The 23,303-nt window shown below is 35.6% G+C and overlaps 1 protein-coding gene across 9 annotated transcripts in view; it reads left to right on the top strand.

The window, feature by feature from the left end:
- The window catches only part of LOC140159074 (myocyte-specific enhancer factor 2C-like), a 174,407-nt gene that overhangs the window by 117,373 nt on the left and 33,731 nt on the right, over positions 1-23,303 (top strand). For all 9 annotated transcript variants that reach the window (XM_072182406.1, XM_072182407.1, XM_072182405.1 and 6 more), the window contains 2 exons: positions 3,681-3,903; positions 7,895-8,098. In XM_072182406.1, the coding sequence (XP_072038507.1) occupies positions 3,850-3,903; positions 7,895-8,098 (258 nt within the window). In that variant the 5' untranslated portion in view covers positions 3,681-3,849. The remainder of the gene's footprint in view (positions 1-3,680; positions 3,904-7,894; positions 8,099-23,303) is intronic.

The raw sequence follows: 23,303 nt of genomic DNA, 5'->3' as shown, positions 1-23,303 counted from the left end.
TGATGAAGAAAATCAATGAATCTCTGGGATTTTATCCTTTTAAATCAGTAGACGTTTGTTTGTTTGTTTGTCTGTTTGTTTGTTTGTTTTACACTCATAAGAAAGATTGACATTTGAATGTGTTGTGTACAAAAATTCATTTTCCACAATTCAGGTCAAACTTCAGAGTTATGATTGGAGGCTATTGAACTTTTCCTTTGGAAATGAGGCTAGTTTTGCTTACAGTTTTACCTTGAGTCTCTTCAAATATTTGAGACAGAATGATTATTATCATAAAATAAAATGCTTGACCCTTCCGAAGTGCAAATATCATAGCGTAAGCTGGCATTTTACCTTTAAAAAAAATATAAACATACAATTTCTATAAATATTTTTATATTTTTGATCCACTCAAAGCCCCAAAGCAGAATTATGATTGATGGTTTATTTAATTACCATATCTCAATGGATTTGCCAGCAGTCAATAGTTTTATAAATGTTTTTATTTTTATTTATATTATTATTATCTTTTTTTCAGTTCAAACATTTCAATTCATTCATCAGACATAGATATGTTATTAGACTAAACATCATGAATGTATATTACGTCTCATATTTATCCAAGCATAGAATAAACTAATGGCAATCACAGTCACCGTAGACCAGATTTGTGATTACCCCGTGGGTGTGATGCCATTTTTAGTTACCACCCACGCATTAGAGATCCTGCTTGACGTCACTAGCCACGGCTGCTCCATAAATAGCCACCAAAAAAGGTAAATACCCTTCGCCAAGTGAGACTGATCAGCATTAAGTGTGTACTACAGAGTTTTGATATTTAACAATATTGTGTGTTGACCATAGAAGCATGGAGGAAGTGTATGTGACGTTTGAATGTCATAGTAGAAGCTATACTTCCTTTGGGGGATGGATGATGCTTTCGTGTGACATTTGAAAAATGGGTTTCCACAGATAAACAGCTCTTGGATTTAGCACACGGATGACTACTGCTATTGCTCCTCGGCATACGTTAAGAGGTAATCAGTACCGACTAGTTTTGTTGTTCACTCGGGATTGGGCTTTTGTGATATTGGATCTCGGTAACGACGTCGACGACGCGATTATTGGATACAGGAAGCCTTATCATCGTATTATACATTGCAAACAGACATGGGATGTTGTACTACAGTAGATGTATTGTACTGACTGTTGACACGGTTTGGTTCTCTCCATATATTGCGGTATGTACCCTGCTGCTTCCGTCGGGTCGGTCGGTGTCGGGAATCAGTCAATGGAGTTTGTTTTGTTATGACATCACTGGATGCCCTGTGTGCTTTTATAGTGTGTGGGAGTCCGAATTGGATAGGTTTATACTTAGTTTCATTTGCACACATATCCGTGGGATTGTACTATTTTTAATTACTCATATCAGTGATATTTTGTGGTTATCTGGCTCAATGCATTTTGATATCAGTGGTGTTATAATCACAAAGCATGGTTAGGCTTACATTAAGAAAATGTTTTGCGTACATGTACATTAATTGATGTCTGCGTATATAAGTAATAATCATTGAAGTATGTTGCCACAGTCTGGGAGATCATTAGGCCAGTAACGAGGAATCCATGTGGCTTAATTTTGTTTTCTCAAAGCACTTTTATGGTTTCAACATCTCCATGTGGATAGTTGGCACATGATGGAAAACTAATACTTTATCCATTCAAGGGGACCACTGTCGGTCAAGTAGCGGAAGAATAAGGGGATGTGTCGCTACCTCATTGGCAGGCCTGACAAAGATGTGTTTTTTCAAGCATGCTAAAGATTATATTTCGAGGAAGCTATGCCAATTCTATAGATATCAAAAATTCTAGCAAATTTAATGTTTTACTTTAGAGATCTATATAAGCAAAATTTCCTTGCAAATGCAAAATTTATGGGAAGGAGATTTTGCCCTTTTTCCCAGAACTGCCTGTGCCGACATTGGTGATGTGTTATACAAGGCTCAGTCTTTGATATCACCTACTATGACACTTTGTACATGGTATTATTGTACACATCCATATCCCCATTTCACCCAATATAACCCTCCCCACCACCAACCACCACAAGTCAATTACAAATAGAGATATTGTTCACTTCATGAATGGTTTTAACCAATAGGCCTAGCAAATTATGTTGTCATGAATATTGTGGAAGTTTTGCTGTCGTTACAAAGTCCATTCAGCAGCTGTGGGATGATATATATTTATTAGACTAACAACAATCAGATGAGTTTTGATATTCATTATTTCATTATTAAAACCGTATTTGGATTTCATAAAATTGACTTCATTATTAAATGTACCAGGTGGCTAGCTACCAGGACTGCACGACTTAAATAGCAATTAACTTTATTTTACTTTGGTAAATGTCCGATTTATTTTCAAGATAATGCTGGCATGTAATTATGCAAAATTTGTTCATTCTTATTTAATATTTAATAGTACTTTTGTTTTAATATTCATATCATAATCACAATTTATTGCTCTGTAACCTTTCTATCTGTGAACTCAAAGTGCATCTAGATTAGTAGCTAAATTTGGCTCTTCCATTTGAAATCTTCACTCCCCAAGTGAAAGATTTAGCTATTTAAGTCTTCCACAGAGGGAGTATGAGTTTTAAATAGAATGGGCAATTTGCAAGTTCCATTTGAAATATTCATCCCAATTGTGGAATATATAGGTAAAGCTATAGGCCTACATGTATACACTATACAGAGAGAGAGGATGGGTTTCAAAGTGATTTTAAAAATCTAGCCAATTCCATTTAAAAAACATTCTTCTGTTGGAAAACATTCTTCTTTTAAGACACATCCCCTATGGAAGATTTAAAAATCTTTCATAGGGGACCGTATGGTAGATTTCAAATGGAAGAGTCCATTTTACATTATCAAGAGGATGTGGTTCTAATTAGACTTGCCAAAAATGAATCTTGTGACAAACAAAGTTATATCAATAATGTACTTGATTAATTATGTGGTATTTTGATAGTCATATGATGGCAAAAAACCATTCTCGTCAATAGTTTGCATGTAGGTCACATGTAAAAGGGGACAAACTTGTGTTCACAGGCTGGGGAGGCCCTCAAAGCAAAAGTTTGGGCCAGACTTCTCCATGAAATGTTGCTGCAGGGGATCACTACACCTCCTTCACAGCGAGTGTGTTACTTTCACAGCATTGAATAAAGCCAGTACCCATTTGTACACCTGGGTGGGGAGACGTAATAGGGGTGAAGAGCCGCAATAGGGGTGAAGAGCCTTGCCTGTAGTTTCATATTTTTGTACACAATGCCTTTCAATCAAGAATCGGACAGAACTAACACACACATCCTATCTTGTTCTTAATCATTCCGACTGGGTCATTAGATTCAGAGATAAACGGTTTCAGGTACATGTATCATCTTCGTTTTTTTCACCTGCTCTGAAAAGGACGCACGTCCAATATATTTTCTCGGTAATCTCCCGATGCAGAGTATATTAGCAGAAAAAGTACCGTAACTCCCAATCAAGGTATCACACACAAAATGAAAATATTCAGGTGTTTTAGGTTGGGTTTGTTGGATGTCACTATACTGCATTGTTTATTTTCTGTGTTATACATGTACTTATCACATGACTTTTTAATAAACGATAACCTAAATGTACTTCTTTTTTTTGTCTTTACAGATCTGTCCAGTATGTACCGTACTTGAACTATAAGAATTGATACGCAAGGATCGTCAAGCTATATAACCGTCGAACCGGTTTACTTCTGTACTAGGAACTTATCCCGAGTTTAGGAGGCAATCTCCTCAGCTGTAATACAATTGAACATTTAGAAAGAGTTAAGCGCACCATGGGTCGAAAAAAGATTCAGATCTCGCGGATCAACGACGAACGAAATAGACAGGTGAGGGTCAGGTCTATCAAGACGCAAGGATACGCTTAACCCAAGCAGAAAAATAATCATCGGTAGCAATCCGCCTGATTTTACTTGGGACGTTTGAGCCAAATCCTTGTTAAATCGGTGGGCATTTGTGAATTGATGAGAATGGGTTTTGGAATTGATGATCAATTTATTTTCACTGGACGTAACACGGCGACGCTGTCCCTCGGTATTTGGTGTGACTATTGAGTGTAGTTTTAAGTATTGACATGATAAATGCTTGGGTTTAGGTTTGCTTGCATTGATATGAAAGTAATGAACTAGCAAATTAGCCAATTTCGTGCTCGGATTATGATGTTATCTGTCGGATTGCAAACAAGTATAAACTTGTTTTAATTTCGGATGAAATATGGAAATGAAGGAAGTTGCAAGTTCAGTGCTAAAACTAGTTTTGATACAAGTATATATGTCACGTTTAGTGTCGTTCAAACATCATGATTGTTAATCTTGCAAGAAATAATGTAGGCACATATTGAATTATAAATCTATATGAAGTGTAAGTGTCTATTATATAAACACAAATTCAACAATGATTTCTTCTACATTATTAGTAAAAGTCATAATGGGCTATTCCATTTAAAATCCATACCAGTACCACCCCTGTGGAAAATCCACAGAGGGAGTATGAATTTCAAATGGAATGAGTGCATTGGGCAGCTCTTTGAATTTCATACGCCCTTTGAGAAAGATTCAACCTGAATCTTCACCAAAGGGAGGGTGATTTTCAAATGGAAGTGCTGAATATGTTCATTCCATTTGAAATTCATACTCCCCCTTGTGGAAGTATTTCCAAAATCTTCCATAGGGGGAGTGTGGATTTTAATTGGAAAAGCCCAATTAATGATGATTTATTCAAATTTACTTTAAATGAAGAATGATCCAAGTCAGTGGAATTACAACTTTTTTTAATTATAATTTTATTGCGACTGTACCTGTTTACAAAATTTTATAATACAAATTAAGTCGATTAAGACTGTAATGAAATCAAATATGACTTTTGCCCAATATAAAGGGAGAATATTTTCATGTACAACTACAAAATATACATGCATCTACAGCAGTTCTGGCAGCATTGACTTACATTGAGGTGTGTCCTGAAGTTTAGGGGAAATTAGCGGGAATGGGGGAAATTAGTCTGTGGTTACGAAAGATGATCAAGCTTTTTTTTTTCCCTCCACACATGCCCCTGATATTAACCATCATAACATGAGTGTTTACGAGTGCTAATGATGTCAAGTTATGCACATACAGACGACATTCAAAGAGGAATTGAAAGGGAAAAATATAATTGTCCAGCGCGCTAGATTGCCCTATTTCAGCCCGGAGCATCCCACTCATGTGATGGCAAACTATACAATTGGCAGGAAAGAGAGAGAAAAATTAAATGACATAGATACAATAACTGGCTGCCAAGTGGAATCATTGATCGCTGTCACCGATTTCAAATGCCCAACATTTCTAAAACCAACCGAAAAAAACAATAAACATGAAAAAAAAAAAAAAAAAAAATAGAGAAAAAAAAAATGTATAAGATTAGTTCTTGACATTGCTGAAGCTTGCAAAAAATTGATGTTAAAATTGGTTTAGATGTTGTTGTTATCAGGTAGAATAAACGAAGCAAAAGTAAAAGGACAGTTAGCACGGAAGTGTTATTGTTTCAAACGAGAAGAGAACGGCACTAATACCTCGCGTAGACTTGCTTTGAACTGCCTGGCTTACGATAAATCTCAGAGTCATGACAGGGCAACGGTGTTTTTCTCTAGACGAAGAAAAGGCAGGTGAAAATGATGCCACTTGCTAAATGGGCTGGAGAAATAGCAGGGACAAGTGCTTGTTAGAGAAAGAGTTATGATTAGTAATTTCATGTTTGAGATAAAAAAAAGTCATATTATTGGTAAAGAAATGACTTTTCTGAAGAGATCTATTGTCCTTAGTTGCAGGTAATAAACCATCGCCTCTTATTCTTCTCCGATGAAGGGTTGTAACATCAATATTTTTTTTTTTCATCTCCTTTTTGCATAATGCCGTTATTATACCCCTTACTCAAAGTCGTTTTTTTTACAAGAAAAAATCTTGTATGGTGATGTATTTGGGCAATGTACCGTGAGCAAATTAGTAGATATTTCTTTTATTTAGCGTGAAAACCACCAAGGCCAGCGTGAGATTGCTTCCAAGCGAAAAAGCTATCAATCCGAGATGATTATGCTGATGGATTTCTTTGCACCAATCATGTAGGCATTTGCATCGTGGCTTTATAGCATAGATCGTCCTCCAAGTCTGCCACCCACCATGGGTTTGGAAGGGATTGCCCGTCGTATTATGTGGAACAGGCAGATAAGTCTTGCGTCTATCTGATAGATCAGGCTGCGTTTCTACCCAAGTGCTTTCTGTCGCTTTTACATATATATACACATACAGACAATGAATATAGTTCTTAACAAGCTCATGAATTATTTGCAGTGGTACGCAGATGAATAATATTTTTTAGCGTGCGTTGGAACTTTGTAGAGACTGAGAGAAGAAAAGATGGGAATGCATATGGTTAATTACACATTATGTATACCCCACACCTCAAGTGTTGAGTTAATAGAAATGTTAGCACATGGAATCCATTTACACTTAGGTCTTACCATTAAAAACAACATTTTCTTTCAGAAATAGATGTGTGTTTCCTGTAGGTGTATCGAAATCAAGAAAAATGATATGAAATGCATTTTTTTTACCAGTTTGCTTGCTTTGTTTTGTATGTTTTTCTTTTTAATATTTATAATAAGAATTAATCATTCGGTGTAAAAATAATGTCAAATCAGAAATAGTCATGTTCCAATAGTGGCAAAAAAAAGAAGAAAAAAAAAAGAAAAATTAAGTCAAGATATATGTGACCTATTCAAACAAAATGAGAATCTAAATTGTCATGAACAGTCAATTTTCACTTTTTGCATTATCATTAGAGAACTGTTAGAGAAACGTTAATGCCATGAAATGGTGACGTAGGAAAGCCAAGATATAGTTGATAAAAATATTGGGTATAAAAAGTTCATTAATTTATGGATGTGAATGGCATATCATGTCATAACTCTAAAAAACAACTTTTGGTGACGCGACATTTTCCTCGTTTGCTTGATCGCAAGATCAGATCACATGTAATTATTAAATTTCATTGATTTTATATCACCTATATTAGAAACAAAAAATGATTTGATGAAATGAAATGATATTCTCGATCAAATATCTTCCAGTATGATACTTTGGTACGTACGAAGAAAATGATTTAAAATGTGCATGGTGCTTTGTTTGAAAATGGTGTCTGACCAAGTCAGAAGTCAGTATATACAAACATGTCACAAAACAAATACTGTCTTCTTACCTGGGAGACAGCAGACAGGTGCTTTTTTGAATCTGTCTGCTCACAAAGTCAAAATGCTGTATCTAACATAAGGCAAAAAATTCCAAGTTGCAAAAACAGGAAGATTATGTTGGTCGGTTGATTTTTTTTAAACCGTCAAATCTCCCCAAATATTTAATAATGCTTCTTCCATTAAAGACATTTGTCAATTTTGACTACTGGATACTTGTTAAATAATTGAAGACTAGTCTTTCAATAAAAATATTAATTTCAAGTGAAAAACATTGATTTTTTTAAAACATATCTAGGCTTACATATACGTACCCGGTATCTGTAAAAATCGTCCTTCAAAATTGCGATCCTGATTTGTCAGGATTAAGGGTCAGTCGTTGAGGACAACACAACAATTTTATTTTTGGGGGGCCTATCAGGTACTACATTTTGATTTGGAAAGCAAGATTTTGAATCTGTTTGCCCCCAAAGTTTATTGACAGTATCTGATAGCACTGTAAAGCAATGCAGATGCTGTGTTATATACTCCGAAGGGCTTAAAGATTAGACAAGAGTTTCACTAATCATTGTCTTTTCGTTTCTTGTTATTTTTCCTAGGTTACCTTTACCAAAAGGAAATTTGGTCTAATGAAGAAGGCCTACGAGTTGAGTGTACTCTGTGACTGTGAAATAGCACTGATCATATTCAACAGTACCAACAAGCTATTCCAATATGCCAGCACAGATATGGACAAAGTTTTACTCAAGTACACAGAATATAATGAGCCTCATGAGAGCAGGACCAATAAAGACATCATTGATGTAAGTATTATACTGCCTAAGAGGTTGGCTATTCCAGTTGAAGTCCATACACCCCCTATCATGGGCGTCAATCCCATCCATTTCAAGACAGATTGACGTCAATGCCCCCTATGGAAGACATGACTTAAATCTTCCATACAGTGAGTGTGAATTTTAAATGGGGTTACCAGAATGGGTGACTCAATTTGAAATCTACACCCCCTGTGTGGGAGATTAAGGTCACATCTTCCGTAGGGGTGTATGTATTTCAATTGGAATAGCCCAATATTTGAACCCTCCTACTCTTGCGTATTTATGGGTACGAAAACTGGTCCCTATTCTTTAAAAAAACACCTTCTCTTTTTGCTTCTCATCTAGAACCGCTGTCATCGTTGCCCACAAATATTGGTTGATATACTTGAGTTCACCTAAGTTTGGTAGCAATGTAGGTGCATATTTTGCTAGTCGCAGTATCAAATCGTGAAAATAGAGATCATGCAGATCATACACACACATGTACAATGTCGGTTTATCGGCACTCTGGTTGCGCAATCACGAAAAGCATTGCTGCGTGAACCCGAAGTAGGGAAATTCACTGGATGCAGTTCATACCTTTTTTGCATAATCATGTGCTTCAAACAAGACTTTTTCCCTCTAAAAATAAATGTCTTACACCTCAACTTTGTAAATATGTCTCATTAGAACTGAGCACTTTGCTGAGGGATGTACAATTAGGATGATTTATTTCCCCAATGCATTTTCTAAACCCATGAGGAGTATATTATTTTACTGCATTCACCTAGATGTTAATATGGATACATGTGATTTTGTTGCTGATACTATCATTTTTCCACAAAAAAGTAAATTTTTGATCTAGTCGTAAATTTTCATTATTGTTTAGTTTGCACATGGACAGTAAACTTTCATTATTTTTTAGTAAGCACATGGACAGACGGCACGATGCACGTGCAAAAAAGGCTGTGTTTATGAAGTGCCCGAGACATCTCTTCACACGAAGAATGTAAACAAAATGGCATTAACAGCAAAGACTACTTCAACGTGTCATCGTATTGTCTTAAGATCTTAAATGTTTGTTTGTCAAATCAACATTAGATCAGCTCAGTTTTTTTCAAATAAAAAAAATAGTTCAATCGATGGCAGTGAGGCAATCAGGCAAAAGCTACAGAAGTGAGCTTTTTGTGTAAATTGGATAAATATCTTCTGATTTGATATTATAAATTATGAAAAACACACATTTAGATATTAAATTACAATGGCTGAAGTGCAAGTTACATTAAATCTTATTGCTTTTATCGTAGTTGAAAAAACAACACTTAAGGAGTAACATGCACTACTACTAAAAAAATCAAAATTCACTTTATATGACTGCCAATATAATTAATATATCTTACAACATAAATCATTTTAATAGGTCTATAAAGAAAAGCACACCCTTCCTTCCATTTGCGGCTGTTTCTCTTCGTTTTTTTTACATTAAGTAAATGAAAAAACAATTGCGTAGAAATGATATTGACAGATGTCATAAAAATTGACACTTTGAAGTGGTCTATATTACATATGCCATAAAATCACCAGCCCCGTCTGTAGCAAATTGTATTGATCTTATCCATCAAGGCTGAACAGTCAGATTCTCTTTCATTGTTTCTTTTTTTTTCCACTACACTTTTTCTCCTTTTTTCATATTTCTCTATTTCTCTTCCACGTTAGGTCATACAGAAAGTGTGCATATAGTAGTGGTGGATCGGTAATTGTATTTTATGGCTTCACGTTGAAAATGTCATATTTTTTGTGGTATCTGTTTTGCGATGATGGAGAAATTTGAAAAAGATAATGTCAGAGTTTGTTGGAATTCTCAAAGCAAATGGGCAATGAAGGTGTTTTATGTTGTGTTGAATCCTTTGAATTGAATTGAAATATAAATTGACCGACTCTTCAACAACTTGAAAACCTTTTTCGTAAGGTTTCAACTGATAATTATCAAGATTCATAATTTTTATGAGAGAAACAAATTTCTCTCTAAAGTAATTTTTCTTTATTAAAGAAATGAAAAAAAAAAAAAAAAATCCAATTACATTTTAAATGTAAGTATCTTCGAAATAATGGTCCAATTTAATGTTGTCATTTTCTCAATATGCTTATTCTTTTTTTATTTTCAATAAATAAATAAAATGTAACTAAAAATCTAAATGACACTAATTTGTTCTCATACTGGATAATTACATAAGTAATTTGTCAATTTGCAACGCAGTTAGAGGGTCAGAATTCAAGATACATGTGTTGCACACTCAGCCCCTCCACCACCATACCCCCACCCACGCAAACATATAGACAGACAGGGCGAAAATAGGCAAGAATCCCAGCTACGTCATCACTGAATACTTTCGGTGGCATAAAGGGACAATAGCTGGGAAACTATTGCCGTCTTCAATGATCCTAGCAATTTCCAACAAAAAATGCCTTCGCTCAGATTGCCTCAAGGCACACCGAAAATTGGTATATCATTAGAGGTCTCTGTAATATCAAGTCTGCATACATATTATACACGTTAGCTAGCTACGTACGTACATAACACAAGTACGGCAGGTTTTGCCATAAAGCAATTCTCTCTCCCAGTCATGTGTTGTTGTAAGGATGTTGGGCATCGATTGCAGCACTGGTAATTTGTCGTGAAATTACACACCAAAGCATTCGAAAAATGTGAATGGAATAGTGGAAATACAGTGCCAAGCCAATTGTAAAGAGGGAATATATAATGAGTTTCATCAAGGATCAGAGTATTGCATGGCATCGCCTGTCAAAATCAAATTTGTAAAAAGAAAAAAAAAATTGGAAAAAAAATGTGTGAGGTGGTAGAAATCTTTTTATTTTCATATCCGCAATAACAACAACAACAACAAAACAAATCTGACTCAAATTGATATGCATGCTGAGATAGACACAAAAAATCTTAACGATATTACCGGTGCCTTGATAAAAAAATGTACATATTTATCTGGAAGATATAATAGCAAGCCACGTACGTAATCAATAGCCAGCATGTGTAGCATGTACGTAGTAGAGTAAATTTACCAGTTGTCCTTTGCTGGTGTTTCCCCAAGGTAATCACTACTAAAATAGGTCTTGTTTTCACTGCGAGTAAATGATAAGCTCACCAAGCTGAAGCTAGCGCTATCTTTAGCCGGCTCGAGCTACAACCAGACAGGGGAGATCGAGTTCAACACCTATTTTTAAAACTCTCTGGCTATTTTTTCATTTTCCATTTTTACTTCTATTGCGTTGTTACTGACTCTACTTGTATTGTGTTAGGTCAGGACCAATATAGGTCAGTTTTGTTTACAGTACTCGAGTCTCAATTAATCATTGACCATGTTATTGTGCGATGACATCCTGATATTGCAATAACTATTTTTTACGATGAAGATACCGGCAAACTGTAATTACGATTTTCGATTTCCACTACCCTTTTTTTTATTTTCAAGAGAAAAATCATATGACTGCATGTGTAGTAATATAGATGACAAAATGTCATCTTGTGAAGTCTGTTGGAAATGCCCTATTTCACATTTAAATTTGCAGCGGCATATATTCATGGATTTTTGATACCCCAGAGGGTTGACATGGTGTTGATAGTTGCGGCTTCAGTTTTCTTTTTTCCTTATTTCTCCAATTTTGCTTTTCATCTTTATTGTCTTTTTTTTCCTGTCTAGGTTTTTAAACATTCTCAACTATCAAGACACAGTTCTTTAACCGCAACTTGTTTGTTCATTTTGGTTGACCTTTGAATGTTGTTGGGTACAAAACTCATACCCATCAATGCGAGGTCAAAGTTTGTAGCTATGGTAGTTAATGAATGTAAATTAACTTTGCCATCGGGATCGAGATCATTTTCGGCTTATAGTGTAAACAGAAAGAGATATCTATGAATAAAATACATGCAGAAGCCAAGTGAGGTTTGTGACATTCGCTGGTGTGTAATTCCATCTCTACTCGAGAAGAAAAAAATGACCTTAATCGGTTGCCATGGAAACGGAACAGGAGCAGATAGTGATTTTTTCCCTTTAAAATGATAATAGATGAGGTATAAAGACAATGGAGTGAAAAATCAGAAGTTATTTTATATCACAACATTGGGAGTAGTTCGGTTGGTGTGTTTGAATGGCACTTTATTGTTTGTTATCAAAATTATTAGTCCCTATTTCCTGAACTTTGTTTTTAAAATGGTATAGCTAGTACATCAGGTGGAGGACTGATTGTAAAATCATGCAAAGTCTTGTTCAACAAACATATAGAACAAACAAAATGCTTGTTAAATCTTGATGTGTAGTTTTCATATTTAGTTTCAATCGGTTCATCAAAATCATCAAGCTTTTGTTCAATAGTGAATGTCTGTTTGATCATATTGCCTAAAATGAATTTTAATTTTCCAGAACGGGCCTGTATAGACCTTGTTTTGTACACAATGATAAATGCTGAAATATTTGTTCATATGCATAACTTTTTTTATTGGGTTCCAACAACCGTAACAGCATTTCTGGTTGAGCTTAAAAGTACAGCATTTTCAGCTAGACGTATAATTCTATTTGATTGCATTTGTTGCAATGACACTCGCCATAAATGTTGTCATTTGTTGAAACGACACACTCATCAATAGTTTGTAATCAAATTCTATCATGGGTACCTCTTTATAGGCAATGCGATGATGAAAAGGAGGTGAATGATGATTAGAAGAACATTCAATCAAAGTATCAAAGACCAATTGGTAGTACCTTGACCATTAGCTCATTAATAGTTATCTAAAAGGTTTTTGAATAGTATGAATTTACTCATTAATGTATATCTGAAAGGTTTTGGATAGCCAGACCGAGTCAAAGAGTTACCGCTGGTTTGATTAGATGAGTGATTTATATTGTTGCAAGACTTTGTGATACATGATGTAAATGACTTATTTGGCAATTACACCTATCCATCTAGTTAACAGACTGGACCAAGTTTTCAAATTTGAAAATTAGGATCGATGTCTGGCTAAGCTAAAAATACGAATGGTAACTTAACTGTGTTTGATTGAACCATGCAAAGTCAATTTTGTTTGGGATGACGCTGGCAATTAAGTAACTTCTGTTTTGCCAATCTTTGGAGAGAATGGGATGTTCTAGGTGAAGTCCTTATTCCCCCTATGGAAGACATGGTCTTTATCTTCCACACAGGAAGTGTGGATTTCAATTGGGAATACTGGAATGGACGACTCCATTTGAAATCTACACCCAAGGTCATGTCTTCCATAGGGGTGAATGGATTTTAAATGGAATTGCCCATTGAGATAGCTGGTCTTGTGATTTTGGATGGCCTTAATCTTCCATACAGGGAGTGTGAATTTCAAATGGGTTTAATACCGGAATGCAAATGAGCGACTCCATTTGAAATCTACACCCAAGGTCATGTCTTCCATAAGGGTTATGGATTTTAAATGGAATTGCCCATTGAGATAGCTGGTCTTGTGATTTTGGATAATGTCTTCAAAGGTAGAGTTGCCGCCTTGGGGGAAAAATGAACAAAAAACATTACCAGGTTTGGTTGGAAAAATTATCAATTCGGAAGAAAGTAATGTCGTTTTTGTGATATGATATTGGGCATATCATTGAATTGCGTATTGATTTGGTGATTGTTAATTGCATTGGTCATCTCGGTAATTTTACGGTGAATGGAAATCAAAATGGTGTATTATTGTTTTGATGGTGAATAGTGTTTTATTTTATTTGATATGCGCTTATCAAATTATTATATTGAGCTGGCGTTGATGAATACCGTCAATATTTTTGAAACTTTGAATTTCGACTTCATATGTGGTCAATTGACAACATCTTCAATCACATCACTTGTTTTTCATGGAAAAGAGGAAAAGAAGTTTTAAGGCGGTTGAGAAAATAATGTATGTGACTCCACCCTGTGAAATTGCATGCATTTATAAAAGCAAATTGAATTAAAGCAATTTTATTGTATTCCTTTCTTGAAAAATGTTCTGAATTATAAGTGTTGTTGACTCTCAGAGGAAGTTAGAAATGTAGGAATGATTTATAGTTCTCTTTTAAAAAGAAAAACAAAACTTATGTAAATTGTGATGTATTGTGGTCAAGACTCTATTTTGGATATTGTTTTAATGCGGTAGAAAATATTTGATCCAAGTACCTGTCACGTGAATATGTATTATGGAAGATGGTCACCATGTATATATTCAAACTAATTTATCCAACATTTTTTGTAAAAAAAATATAAAATATTGATAAATGGTCATTTTGACAAATGACCGAGACATTGGTGCATCCATCCCCAGTTACCCACTCTGCTAGCAAACAAGCAGAAGTTGCAGCTAACACATGACCCAAAGAACCCCCCAGGATAGCTCGGCAGCTAAACCAGGCATTGATCGAGGATGTAGCATGGGTAATGTGTCTAGCAAGCAAGCAGAGACTAGAGAAGGGAGATCTGCATGCCTCTTCCTGTTTGCAAGGCAGGCTGGTCACACATGAGATCCGCTGCGGAAGCACCTGATCTCCATCCTAGGGACCCTTCACGACAATTGACGAAAGACTGGGTCATGGCTGCAGCAGCAGCTAGCAGCTTGGCATGTTCTCATGTTTAATACACTGCCTACCCGATGGCTTACTTGTATGCAAATATATGCAGTTTGGGTTGTATACAATTGTATAAAGCATTGCCCAGGTTGTCCACTGTGATATTTTGACATCAATTCAATGCCACATACCGTACATAATTATTACGTATTTATTTTAGCTATTGAACTGCACTGTGAGTTACACATTTCCATACACCAGTGACATACGTTTGAGTTGGCAACTAACAAAGAAAGATTAATGTTCAAAAAGACAGTTTAAAAAATTATCCTGCTTCCTACTCTCTTTAGAATTTGGGTTTTATTTCTCCAAAAATGGCCCAACCCCTTTCAGAAATATATGAGGGCTAAATTGCAGGTTCTATACCAATCAGAGCTCTGTACGGCCTTTTTGCAATTGCTAACATTGTCATGCAGGGAATTTGAGGCAAATTGGTCTGTAGCCATGTATATTGGGCCCTGCCATGATTCCCTGATCTTGTCATATTTGCTTAGGTTTAAATGGCCACTCCATATGCTTGGGTTCAAATCACTGGACCAACACCCTAGCCAGGCTAAAAGCCTGTAAGGGGACTATTCCAGTTATAAATCCATACACCCCCTATGGAAGACATGACCTTAAATTTCCACACAGGGAGTGTAAAGTTCAAATCGGCTTGCCTGATTGGGCGACTCCATATGAAATCTACACCCTCCTGTATGGAAGATTAAGGTTGTGTCTTCCATAGGGGGCATATGGATTGCATAGCCCGTAAGCATACTGGTTTAGTTATATGGGAAAAACAGAAATGCAAAGTTACACAATGGAAATTGTCCATCTGCAACTCGCTTTACGTCAATGGTGATAAGGACCTGGATGATGTTTTATCACCTCTGATAAGAATCATGTTAGATTCTGATGTTTCAGGATCACTCTCATTAATCATATTCATGTGCACACAATCTGTACCAATCTATGTGTGTATCGATGGGACCGGATGTGACGTGACGGATGTTGACAATTTATGTGCATTTGTAGTAGAGGCCAAAATATGCTTGATGGCTGTAAATAATTGATTTCTTTTCCGTTTTTTTTTTGTGCAAAAGATCATACTTTGATAATGATAACTTGGTGCTTTCAACCTTTCATGCCCTAGAATTCCTTTCCTTTATAATGAAAGTGTGACAAAACCAATAATAAAAATGTGTTTGGAGCAAATTGTGTGATACATTATGGCTTATATACATTTATTGCACCAAAAATGCAAATTTTACTAAAATGTACAATCATCTTCTGAGATGCAAAAAAAAACAAATTATGTGTGAAAGAGTAACACATTTCTATACCAAGTTTGGTATATATTTTAGAGTATTATGTGCCGATTTGATAAATTATGATTGGAATGATGAAAAGTTTCCGCAATATTTCACATTGTTGTTCCTCAGTATTCATTATTACCGGTACATGTATGGTATCAGCATCTGCGTCTTTTGACCTGTCATAACTTTGTGTAACTTGAAATTTTTCTGATACGATTAAGGTAACACATCTCCCTTCATATGTTATACACATTGCTGTGAAACTAAAAAGTTCCAAATTTCAAGACCAGCATTTCAAGTACTTGCATTTTTTCTCATGCCTGTATTGTTGCTATTGTGATTTCTGTGTTGGTTCTGTTTTGTGGTAGGTCGGTAAGTTTGTCTTTTCAAATTGGTCTGACTTGTCGCCAGGCAGTAACCCCTTGTACAAATACATTAATTAGATCTGCTTCCAATCGCTATGTTACAACATTTCTGTTGTTCTTAACTTAGTGCCGCTAGGTTTGATTTATAATTGACCATTTTCAAGCCAGTCTTTCTGCTAATTTCCTTATATGAGTAAAATTGTTTATGTTATTCAATTTCACTATTTTTCTTAAGTGTTTCTTTATCCAGAAAAGCAAAATTTACCTCCAAATTACCAAATTTTCTGGCAAGGAGATTGCCAAATTGCTCATTTTTTCCAGGCTTGCTGATTATAAAAAATGTGTTTGGGACAAATTGTTTGATACATTATGGCTTATATGCATTTATCATGTTTATTGCACCAAAATGCAAATTTTTACTAAAATGTACAATCATCTTCTGAGATGCAAAAAAAAACCTTAACACACAAAAAAAAATTATTTGTGAAAGAGTAACACATTTCTATACCAAGTTTGGTATATATTTTAGAGTATTATGTGCCGATTTGATAAATTATGATTGGAATGATGAAAAGTTTCCGCAATATTTCACATGGTTTTCCTCCGTATTCATTATTACCGGTACATGTATGGTATCAGCATCTGCGTCTTTTGACCTGTCATAACTTTGTGTAACTTGAAATTTTTCTGATACGATTAAGGTAACAAATCTCCCTTCATATGTTATACACATTGCTGTGATACTAACAACTTCCTAATTTCAAGACCAGCATTGCAAGTACTTGCATTTTTTCTCATGCCTGTATTGTTACTATTGTGATTTCTGTGTTGGTTCTGTTTTGTGGTAGGTCGGTAAGTTTGTCTTTTCAAATTGGTCCGACTTGTCGCCAGGCAGTAACCCCTTGTACAAACACATTAATTAGATCTGCTTCCAATCGCTATGTTACAACATTTCTGTTGTTCTTAACTTAGTGCCGCTAGGTTTGATTTATAATTGACCATTTTCAAGCCAGTCTTTCTGCTAATTTCCTTATATGAGTAAAATTGTTTATGTTATTCAATTTCACTATTTTTCTTAAGTGTTTCTTTATCCAGAAAAGCAAAATTTACCTCCAAATTACCAAATTTTCTGGCAAGGAGATTGCCAAATTGCTCATTTTTCCAGGCTTGCTGATTATAAAAAATGTGTTTGGGACAAATTGTTTGATACATTATGGCTTATATGCATTTATCATGTTTATTGCACCAAAAATGCAAATTTTTACTAAAATGTACAATCATCTTCTGAGATGCAAAAAAAACAACCTTAACCACACAAAAAAAAAATTATTTGTGAAAGAGTAACACATTTCTATACCAAGTTTGGTATATATTTTAGAGTATTATGTGCCGATTTGATAAATTAAGATTGGAATGATGAAAAGTTTCCGCAATATTTCACATGGTTTTCCTCCGTATTCATTATTACCGGTACATGTATGGTATCAGCATCTGCGTCTTTTGACCTGTCATAACTTTGTGTAACTTGAAATTTTTCTGATACGATTAAGGTAACACATCTCCCTTCATATGTTATACACATTGCTGTGATACTAAAAACTTCCAAATTTCAAGACCAGCATTTCAAGTACTTGCATTTTTTCTCATGCCTGTATTGTTACTATTGTGATTTCTGTGTTGGTTCTGTTTTGTGGTAGGTCGGTAAGTTTGTCTTTTCAAATTGGTCTGACTTGTCGCCAGGCAGTAACCCCTTGTACAAATACATTAATTAGATCTGCTTCCAATCGCTATGTTACAACATTTCTGTTGTTCTTAACTTAGTGCCGCTAGGTTTGATTCATAATTGACCATTTTCAAGCCAGTCTTTCTGCTAATTTCCTTGTATGAGTAAAATTGTTTATGTTATTCAATTTCAAAAAAGGAAAATTAAAGAATTGAGAGGGTTGAAGGCAAAGCGTGGCGACTTATAAGATACATGTTAGAAGTACAGCCGCCGTGTTGTGATAAAGTACGCACCGACAAAGTATGAAACATACAATGCAAATACGGGAGACAATTGGAAGATTCTCAGATCAAATATTGGTATTTTTGTAGATGTATGACCATCTGAATAATAAAAACTTGCGATAACAATTGTAATAATATGTATGCAATATTAAAAGGCTGAGTTAAGGAAAATAAATCTGTCAATTGACAAGTTATTGTCAACGCGAGCAATAAACTCTAGTAACAGTGTAAAGCCACGTCAACACGCCACCTTCCTTTTTTCTTCCAAATTTTTCGAGCATTATGACTTTTTTTTTTTTACGACGGCAAGTTTTTCTGATGAAATAATGTTTGATTGAGATTCAGATGATGCAAAAAATCAAAGAGACATTATGAAGTGCATTGAAGGCATTGTTCACTTGGATTTTCCGTAACTGTTCAACACAATTAATGAAATGACGCTCGGATGTGGAAATTTCATTAATTGAGCTGTTTGAAAAGAAAGTGGTTGTTATTGGCCGCCGTACAACCTGCCACGGCAGTGACAGTTCTCTTCATAATAATATTTCACTGGTATTGTCAAGATTGGCAAATTTGTCCTTCAGAATGTAATGAATAATTATTGTACTGTATTATAATAATTATTATGAAATGATGTAGCCCAAGACTTTGATGGAGACATGATTAAGAAGCGAATCATTTACTCATTTTCTGTCTTTATTTCTTGTCTGTAAGTTTTTTTAAATTTTGAACTATAATGATTCAAAATAATTCAAATCTGTATGTTTAAATATCTTATTTTTTCTTGATAAGAAAGAAAATAATGAGAATACTGCAATTGACCATATTTTATCTTCTCATTATAATCACTCTTTATACATGTACATGTGATGTATTATTTTAGCAACTGTGTGCCAACCTGACTGCTGCAAATAAAGAATAATAGTAGTATTAGATATAGATACTAACAAACATTTTTCCTTGAATTTGCTCAAGAAGGCACAAATAGAGAAAGTATAAGGCTTCACATAAACAAATATCCTGATGAGAAAATAAACTTTCATAATAAGTTATAGTATTTTTACAAGAACGCCGTCAGTTATCACAGTAACGGTGCAGCCGGGCCCTGTGTGAGTAATCGAGCTTTCGTCAGATGTTTCTCTCACTTCATCAGGACTGAAACTACTCTTCAACTTTCCTTCAGTCCTGATGAAGGCTTGACACATGTGACAAAAGCTTGACCATTCAGACAGGGATCGGCTGCACCGGTACTGTGATAAACTATGGCGTACTGGTAGAAATACTATAACTTAACTATAATTCCTGCAGGCTGCTGCAGGTATGTAAAACCGTAGACATGGCTACATAATTTACGAGTGGTTTGTATATGTTTTTAATCAAATATTGTCTTGTAATAAATGCATTGGCTGTGTTAGTTATCAATATTTAATTAGTTTGTTCATCCGCTGTAATTAGACCTCTCATTCCTAGGGATTTATCCACAAAGCCTGCAAGATGAATAGGGACGAGGCATTGACGTTAGGTTTCACCTGCATAGCATGCAAGAATCCGTTGAAATATAGGATAAATTTTGTTGTGCTGCCTCTTTATTTCCGTATTCTGTTTTCGTCTGATGCGTACAGTGAGGCATAGACACACATTGGGATTTGAAATAGGGACTTTTACATGTAGGGCAAATTTTGTTTATGCTCTCCCTTTCTGTTCTCATTTGAAGCTTAGATTTGTTAAGGCGAGACACAAATAGGGATTTGTAGAGACTTTTACATGTAGGGTGAATTTTGTTTATGCTCTCTTCTTACGCTCCAGACAAGGTACGATATAGAGTGGACACAAAGAAGGATTTGAAATCCAGACTTAATGTATGGTCAATTTTGTCATGCTCTCTTTTTATTTCCATATTCTGTTTTAATCTGATGATTAGATTTGTTAAGGCTAATGGGGATTTGAAATAGGGACTTTTACATGAAGGGTAAATTTTGCCTATAGATGCTCCCTTCTTAATTCCGTATATTCTGGTTTCATCTGACAAGGTACAAGTGGACACATATAACTTTTTATTCTGGAGTAATCGTACTGTTAAATACATCCTCAGCTAGAGTAAATTTCAAACTCTTTTTAACCTAAGATAAAAATTAGTAGTAAAACTAGAATCAACAGTCAACCCATGGTAGTATCTTTTATAGTTCGGGACCTAGATGGGACGACTAAAAATAGTAGCAAGCCTTGTATTCCTGCGTTCCAGTTCAGGACATGCGTTATAAATAGTAACAAGCGGGTTAAAAATACATCTGGCTAGAGGCTGGATTACTGATCTACGTCAGACTGTAGCCATGCTGGTTGCTAGGGATCTTTTCCTGTCGGGGCATTCTGAGGATGCCAGGCCCCTTGGCTGTGTAAGCCTTGGCCAATTTTCTCTTAATTTTGTTGTTCCCGGGGTGGGTGAGTGTACCATGAGTTGTGTACGAACGCACGGTTCTGGTGAGCTCATTGCGTTTCCTGCTGAGGCATTTACAGTTCTGGCATGGTATTGGAACAGTGCCCCTATATTATTCCATGAAAATGGAGTAGCAAACTGTAACGAACATGTTATAAGAAAGATCGAGAGAAGGAGGGGGGGATGAAATTATTTTGGTATGACTAACTAGGTACGTAGGCCTACTGCCTTGTGTGAATCACAAGCTGTTGGAATATCTTGTTACTGTTTGGAGCACATTCATGCTGAAATATAATTATGTATCCACTGATCCTAATTTTGATTTCATGTCAAAAAGTCACTGTTGATTCTTCAAAAGAAGTTCAATAGAAATAATAATGGATATGAATGTAGCCTGACTTAATCCACTACCCACCCCACACCCAAACCAAGTACATTTACCTCTGACTGAACTTGCATGTTCAATGGTAGATAACACAGGATAGGACTGGAGTGACAGTTATAATAATGTTCCACATTAGTAACTTTTATTTTTGTACCTGGTAATATTATGCCTAGCTCACTGACTCTACACAAATGCAGTTACGAAGAGATCCATAATTCGTAATTCCGTTACCTATTTCGGACAATGGTTGAGGTCCAATGTTCTATTCCCAATGCTCCAATGTATATGGAATCTATTATAGTTGGGAAAGTTTGCAATCAATTTTGTACCGCTGGATTTACTCGAGAAATCTAGCTTTGAATTTGCACAAGATAGTTATGCATTCATGTCCTAAGCTATCATTTTCCGGTAGATCAGCATTGACATTTTTTGCAACATTTGTATGTTAAATATTCTGTTGATGTTTGAATTGTGATGATAGCTATTATGTATCTGTTAGAGCAAAAGTTGCCTATTTTGAACAGTCTAAAATTGAATTGAAGTGCAGTTTTGAAAACATTTTTGATGCCATCGCCAGTCGTGAGCAGCTTTGTTTACTTCATTAGCTGTTTTGCCAATGAAACATACATGTACTAAGTATAGCTAGACCAACCTAGGGTAGACATGTAGGTTGAGTGAACTGCAATTCATCTTACATACACTCATTTCACAAGGTGATGATGTTGAGTACTTTGATCTTGTCGAATACTTTGAACCTGACGTGAGGTCAAAGTCTTTATATTGGATGTATGTGTACAGCAGACAGGGTGCGGATTCTCTGCATTTGCCCAGGGAATATATTTGGAAATGTGTGCTATTTTAGATAGCTATGAAAGGTATCAAGTTTTTCTGTTGCATTTTGTTTTTGTGATAAGTTTGGCACATCATGGTTGCATGGCAATTGAGCTTAGAGTAAATTGTAAAATTTAAAACAATTTTACATCAAATCAAATAAGAGCACCAAATCAAGTCTCAATTCTTATAGGGATATTCAAGTTAAAATCCACACACCCCGGCATACACCCCTTTATAGAAGACGTACATGACCTGAATCTTCCACAGTCCACACAGGGAGTATGAATTTCGAATGGGGTTACCTGAATGGGTGGCTCCATTTGAAATCTACACTCCCTGTGTAGGAGATTAAGGTCATGTCTTGCATCGGGGGTGTATGGATTTCAACTTAAATAGCCCATTTATGCACACATTTCAACTGGAATGGCCCATTACTTGTAGAAAGCCCAGAATTGAAGAATATGTAAGACATGATCTTAATCTTCCGCAGTCCACACAGGGAGTGTGAATTTCGAATGGGGTGACCTGAATGGGTGACTCCATTTGAAATCTGTGCGCCCCGTGTGGAAGATTAAGGTCATGTTTTCCATAGGGGGTGTATGGATTTAAATCAGTTAACAAATTTGCCAATCAAGACCACTAGGCAATCTAGCATCAAAGAATGTAGGGATTTCAACTCGAAATTTCCAAGTCAACTCCAAATTATAGCGATAATATTTTAGGACAAGTTGCTGAAATGGACAATTCCAATTACATTAGGATGTGCAAAAGGTGAAATCATTTGCGTGGGGATGCTTTACAGAGTGACAGGTTACAAGGACGTACAGCTAAACCACAATCAAGTCGCTATTGATTGTTTTCTGTCTATTTGTCCAGATTGTTTGGATATTAAAAACAAGGTATGATCTGCAGTTTTTTTTTTCTGGAAAACTCTTTTACACAGAAGGCATTAATATATTACTCGCTAACCTTTTCCCTCAGCAAAGAGCATAATTTGTAAACCCGTTTCAAAACACGCAATCGGCACTGCGTTTTTTTAGTACATTCTGTCAGATCCGTCAAAGTGCATATTGTTCTCTGTCTTTCTGCTGCTGATAATATTCACCATCCATACAATGATTCATCCATCTAATAATCTCGTCAAGATCACGAAGCGCCAAATAAGAGTTGTTGCAAGTAGAATTTCTGCCCATTGTAATCGGTCTTATTTGTGGCAGGCCTACGTATGTCAGCTCTACTTTACCAGGCTGCTC

Source organism: Amphiura filiformis, chromosome 8 (assembly GCF_039555335.1).
Source record: "Amphiura filiformis chromosome 8, Afil_fr2py, whole genome shotgun sequence".
Lineage (NCBI taxonomy): Eukaryota > Metazoa > Echinodermata > Ophiuroidea > Amphilepidida > Amphiuridae > Amphiura > Amphiura filiformis.
The sequence above is the reverse complement of the archived record's forward strand: the minus strand, read 5'-3'. Positions and strand labels throughout refer to the sequence as shown.